General features: G+C 44.6%; 1 protein-coding gene across 1 annotated transcript in view; it reads left to right on the top strand.

Moving 5' to 3' along the window:
• The first annotated feature begins 684 nt into the window (after positions 1–684).
• LOC129381627 (uncharacterized) overlaps positions 685–6,763 on the top strand; it is a 37,080-nt gene continuing 31,001 nt past the window's right edge. Inside the window, exons 1-2 of the mRNA XM_055064641.2 lie at positions 685–939; positions 5,768–5,975. Of these exons, the coding sequence (XP_054920616.2) occupies positions 846–939; positions 5,768–5,975 (302 nt within the window). The 5' untranslated portion in view covers positions 685–845. The remainder of the gene's footprint in view (positions 940–5,767; positions 5,976–6,763) is intronic.

The raw sequence follows: 6,763 nt of genomic DNA, 5'->3' as shown, positions 1-6,763 counted from the left end.
GCTGCGGTGCCCACATTTGGATGAGGGGTAAATGCGACAACACCCGTGTGGCGGTGCATTAGTTGCACGTTAAAGAACCCCAGGTGGTCAAAATTAATCCGGAGTCCTTCACTACGGCGTGTGGAATAATCATATAATAGTTTAGGCGCCTAAAAATCCCAGAAAGAATAGTCATCATACATAACAACGAGTTACCTTCTCCGCTGAACAATATGAACCCCCGTATTCCGTATTCCTTCTAGCTGTAATATAATTATTTTTATTTCTTGTTGCCCATTATGAGGCATCACTTGTTTGCCACCAGATACAAGAGATGCTATATAGTTTTTAATTATGTACATATTTTCGGCGCTTGCAAAATTTCACACAATATTATTCTTACTCTTCTGATTCCTGTCTTATAAACCATGAACGACCTATGGCTAGGGCGTCTACAAATAATATCTTCGCAACTCATGTATGACCTCTTTTTTTGTTTTTCTTGTGCTGAAAACCTCCTGAATAAAGCTTTCATAAATGCTTTGTTTGCATAACCTAATTTCTGTTCTAGGTTCTATCGTATTTCTATTCAGCCCATCATAAGGAATAAATGACAAATACAAATATGCTTGACACGTGATTCGCTAAATAAGTGGCGAAGCTGCACTCATTGCGTTAACCCACTGAACTTAAACCCAGTGAAGCCGTCGGGTGTGCTACCGTCGGGAAGGGTGCCATCAAGCGTGCCATCATCGGATGCGCCACCGCCCGGAGTGACATCAGTTGTGCCAGCGTCTGCCTTGCCATTGCCTCCATTGGGAGCGCCTACACCACAGCGTCCGGCTACTCCGCGACTGACAACAACGATGACGACCACGACGACCACGACAACCACGACGACTACCACGACAACGACTACGACGACGACAACGACCACGACCACGACGACATTTGCACCATGTAAGTCCGAGTCGAGCAGCTTATCTATTTGGGCAGTGTGCGACAGTGAAAACGTTTTCGCCAGGTTAAACGCCAAGTGGGAATTCAGTAACTACGAGACAGATGGCATCATGAAGTCATCGCCTGTGATCGCTGACACCGAAATTAATATCTTAGTGTCAAAACAGAATGGCGCTTTTGTTAACACAACTTACTAACACCATACCGTGTTGTGCCCTCCGTGGATAACTTAGCCTACAGAGCCATTCTTAATTTTTCTTGAGGTGGCGTTCGGGTCCCGCTCTCGCTGAGTCTCATTAAGTGAGTGTTGTGCTGCTTTTGTTCTATATTTTGCCGTTGGTTAGTATATCGGGGTCATCTGAGTAATCGGGACTGAGCTATCGTGACTGTGAATTCGCACATTTCATAGGCTGCGTAGCGTGTTCCATACCATGTGTTTCATAAGTGCAAGAAGGTTGAAACGAGAAGGAGAGTGACTTCATAAATTTGAAAACCACCAGAACGCACTAGTGGTTAGTGTCTAGGGAGTTTTGGTATTTCCAGTCGCCCGTGCACAAAGCGCGGACTTCACAAAAGAAACAGCCTGGACGCGGCCGCAACACGTGGCTTCCACATTCACAGGTTTCATGCAAGAAGATAAGTATGGTGCGTAGCAAAACGACTGATGATGTACAGGCATGTCTGGAAAAAATGTGGACAGAGCGGTTCTGAGAGCGCCCGATCATATGCACATTGATTAATACCTGAGGAAACTAAACGTATTCGGCAGGACGCGCCGAGGGAAGCCGTTATGAGTTGCAGGTTCTCACGAGCACACACTTAAGACTAGGACGAAAGATCCATGCACAGGACAAGTGCTTCTTCTTCGCACCTTTCTTCTTCTAAAGGTGTGCACTTGAAGTCTGCCAGTATGGACTAACGAGAGCACCAACATGGTTGGTCACGTGATCAGCCGACGTTTAGAGATACTAAGCAGGAAAGGACTAAGAAAACGGCTTCACGGTACATAGGTTGGTTGCGTGGCCATATTTGCTCTCTGCATTTCTTTCAATGTATCATAACTGCGCACCTGGGGCTCTCTGAGTACTGAACTGATTCGCTCGTACTGTATCTTTCTAATGCGCAATACCTGGCGCAGTGACACCATAGCTGCACTCGGCAGCATCTGCGGAGAAGAGACAGCAAGCCAGGCACATTAAAGCATGCCGGGACAGCACAGTCAGATCTAGGACCAAAGACGTGTATTTATGACGGCCTGCTCTCAATTAAGAAGCACTTGTGGTGATCAGGTCTTCTCGTAATACGGACCAACGAGGCGTATAATTGAACAATAGAGTCGACTTTGATCAGTGCAGCGCCGGAGCAGGCGCAGAAGCAGTTCTGCCTTTAAAGGATGAGTGCAGGCTTTAGCCTCCACTCATCCTGTAAAGGAAGAACATGACGTTGGGATTTTCTAAGAGCTTTATGCCTGAGCTCAATTTCTGAAGAAAAATGTGTACAGGCAGTTTGCGGCTACCCTGTAGTTGTATACCAGGTACACCGTTGCATTCCACAGGATGTCGACGTGATATCACATATTTTTCACGTTAATCTATTATAATTGCCTTGCAGCGCGAGGTCAAAGCTTGGTATGCAATCGACACCGGTTATGATGCGGAAACGTTCTTTTGCCCAAAAGCTTTCACAACGTGAAATATCGCAGGATTTTCCAGAATGGTAGAATAGGATAGTGTGTCCTGACTGTGCTAGAGCGCAGTGTCTACGCTCTGGCAACGTTGATGCAGGCATTGCCCTGAACACCACCACCATTCCGGCGACTAGCCAAGAAATGGCTTTCTTATTCAAGAAATATATTATACTTCATTTCAACATTGCAATCATGCACTTTCTTCTGCCTTCAGTATGATGCACAAGTTGCGTAAAACAGAAGACGTGGTTTATTCGGTAATGACAAATCTTGACCGGTGTTAACAAAACGTTCTTGAGCTATAATTATTCGCGAAAAGAAACTCAAGCTAATGCTTATGCTGGACATATTACGCGCGAAGCCAGCCAGCCAATGGCAAAGGACGCTTACGAATGAGCACATTTTCTGAATTCGGCCCCATAACCGTAGGGAAATACCACGGCGTGCATATCTTGCAGCCAATGAAATGCCCGGGCCCTGATGCCTACGCTCTAAGGGCTCATCAGTGCGATCCGTAGAAACAGACGGTAGCACCACTTTGATATTTAAAAAGAACGCAAGCAACTGCACTTTCACAGGTTTAAATACATTGTCGTAGAAGTAATTGATGATTACCAAATTTAGTGACAACGTTCTGTATTTTCTGTTCAATTCCACAGCACTCCCTTTCTCAATTTAAAAGCAGCATAGTAGCGCAGTCGAATTGGACACATTCATCACATTCTGCATACCTCCCGATGTTTAGAAACTTTCGCAAAATTTAGGTCGTTGTACGTTTATGCGAATGTTGCGTCACGTTTTACGAAAGGTAAACTCGGTTTGCAAGATAAAAAGCCTTAGTTATGTTCATGAATGGGGTGACGAACGAATGAAAAAACATACATTCAAAAATTAGTGGTGCACTTTCTTAGAGTATACCTGTTATAGTATCTGAAGCAGGTGAAATTGGCAGCACCAATGTAACTGAAAAAGTCAGTGCGATGTAGCCACAACGTATTGCTTGCAGACTTGTAGGCAACAAATTACTTTAAATTACATTTGAATAAATAAATTTATTATACATTTTTATTTCATAGGTTATTTTCTCACTCACTAACTAAATAGATCTTTTGTTCGGTAGCAAGTTACATGTAATCAGTTACTGCGTGGGAGAGGCAAGCTGTACCATGCAACCCAGCTTTGACCACTTGAAGTGAACGAGAACTACAGTCGCAGGTGGGAAACTACTCAAGTTCGAGCCACGCAGTAGCCTCTAGGACACGTGTACTGAGCTAGGCAGGTCGGGCGAGCTTTGCATTTGTTTGCTCAGCTTAACGCTTCACGAAAGGTTGGCCGACGAATTGAACCCGAGGTGCCATGCCTCGTTAGCAATGTCCGCCTCGGACGTTGATGCTAGGAATTCGCCTACGGACTGTTTTTCCTGCTTTTATTAGCTCTAGCCGAGCTCCAGTCACGGCGAAGCTCTGGGTTTCACAGGGGACCTAGACCCAACCATGGCGACATTGAGCAAACGCAGTCTTGTGCGCAAGGTGCTCGTGCGTTCTAAAAGCGCGCTTCTCTGCAGTGCGAGCATCGCGCTGTAGTTCTCACTGTCACTGCAGATCCCTCGACAGGAAAACTAGAGAAGACGACTAAACGAAAATTCGAAATACAATTCCTAGTGAACATAAACAGTGCAAATACATACAGAGGATCCACTGAATTTGTCATGCCAACATGTACCTGCTGCATTTGCATAAAAAGGTAATAAATCTCTGGAGTAAGGTCACGTAAATTTAATCAATTACTAATTAATAGTTGCTCATTTACTTTCCTGAGGCAGTATTTGGTCACTAAAATCATATACTTTATGGAAAGGAGTAACTTTAATTGTTATGAGTTACGTTTTCAAGTATTCTGCACCCGCGTGTTTGCTTGTCAGTCTGTTTCATCTGCTTCTTGTGTCCAGCGTATGAAGCTATGAAGCGCGTTCGTACGTCAAGAAAAGGTGTGTGCTCATGGCAACGTTGTTACGGATTCGTGTCAAGCTCTTACCCACGTCCGTGTTCCTGCTAGCAATATTTCACAAATTTTAAGTTTCACACGTTGGCAGGTACTTTTGCTGTGCCCTATGCACGTTTCTGGTCCAGCGAGACATTCGCGTATACAGTTAGCACAACAAAAATTTTAACTTCGTCGAAAAACCAAAATAATGCTATCGTTTTCAAAAGTTAAGGCCCACTATGCTACACGTTCAAGGTGACTCGTAGCTCCGGAGTGGGTTGTACCTCCTGCTAGGCGGATGGAATGACTTGGACGGCATGATCGGACACAAGGAGTGCATTGCCGATTGCTGAGATGATCTCAAATTATTGAACTCTGAGCACCAGTAAGCTTATGGTACATACACGATCGCACCGCGCCTTATTAGGCGAACACTGCATAGGCAGCTTGCAACGCGGGTGCTTCCTTTCCTCGCATCGCTACGCATCTCCAGCTTCAGACATACAGCATGACAAACTACACTGCTCACACTCTCTTTTTCGCGGATTCTGAGCCTCCTGTAGTCCTCGGAGCATCCTGGTGATGAACTAAAAGCAGTATTTTTCACACAATGCGTAACTTTCAAAATAGCGGCCAAATAGCTGATATATCGGTTCTAAAAGAAGTGGTTACCTGCAGTCGGTAACGTACAACTTAAGCCACGTATATTCAGGCGTTATATGCACGTTATATGTCCTAACGTGGGAGAATTTTGAGATGAGATATACATACTTAAGTGGCAGCTGTAGTATTCAACATGTTATTGCCTCCTGACAAATGTACATGTTCAGCGCTCCTATAAATTTCACTTCATATGACCAGAACTTTGCCTTCAAATTATTTTGAGCTCCATAATATTGTTCTATGAGCGATTTCACATTACTTGCTTTATTAACAATCCTCAAAGCCGGCTACCTATGCAGACTATAAAATCTCATTTAAGAGCTTCAATGTTTCAAAAGCAATTTGTGTCATATTGCAGTACGAAGCTTTACATCAGCATTTTCATGAAGGGATTTTTACATGTCAATGATGACCGCCTCAGTCGTTGCAGTAGCTTGTATATAATTGTTGCTGTGTCAAAGCACCTACCTTGTGAAAATTCTTTCCTCTTCTTAGTCACAGAACTCATCTGCACGGTTTCCGCCTTCGCGGTCTTCAGCACCATGTACCCGCCGGATGGCTTGTGTCACTACCTGTTCTACTGGAACGTGGTCGTAAGTCGCGGCACCATGCGGGGCGTAGAGGTGTCGACTTCGTGGGACGTCTTTAAGAAAGAAATGATAAAGCGCAAGAATACTTCCGGAGGCGTCAGTTTTGACTCCCGGTAAGTTACTTAGAGTTACCATGCCAATCAAATTAGGTATACCCACTTCAAAACTTTTAAACACTGCTAAGGTACTTTAGATATGTGGTCCCGGTCTTGCTGCGGTGCGCAACTACATCAATTTTGCACCAAGAACCTCGACTTCACTGTCGATGCTCATGGCAGATAGCAATACTGTTTCATATTTTTTATTTTATACCGCCATTTCTACCGCTAGCGAATAACCAGTCTCAAAGTTCATGGCGCCTTCATTGCACCCCACCTACCCATCGATGAGAAGGATCTTGATGTTGGCTTGTGGTTGAATGTCAACCCCCTGGGATCCTATGACCTTTGCGCGAAGTAATGTACAGTAGTAAGTTCGGCTTTTCACCTTTACGGTCTTTCGAATGCGACCTGCGCCGCCGGAAAAAGAACCAATGTTATGTCGCTCAACAGCAGCAGGATACCATAGTCATCGACTACAAAAGTGTGTTTTCCATTACTCGTGGTCCGGCCAACTTATCGCAATCGCGTTCCACGGTGAACGCTTGATGAATAACTCCACGTTCGCACGAAAGCAAGAAACCAGTTTTGACGTGCACGTTCACTAAGGTCATTCATGCGCAAGCTGCTTAACAGCCAAAATCAAAATTACATTTAGAGTGAGCAGCATTTAGTTCAGAGGAGTGGCTTTTACATGGATTTTACAATAAAGCAAGGACAATTATCAGATAAACTGCAACATTTCAAGCCCGCAGTGATATGCAATGTCCCTCCGTACACCGTGACATAGCGGCTAAGCCCTT

Source organism: Dermacentor andersoni, chromosome 11, assembly GCF_023375885.2.
Source record: "Dermacentor andersoni chromosome 11, qqDerAnde1_hic_scaffold, whole genome shotgun sequence".
Taxonomy (NCBI): Eukaryota; Metazoa; Arthropoda; class Arachnida; order Ixodida; family Ixodidae; genus Dermacentor; species Dermacentor andersoni.
This window is presented reverse-complemented; position numbering and strand designations above follow the sequence as displayed.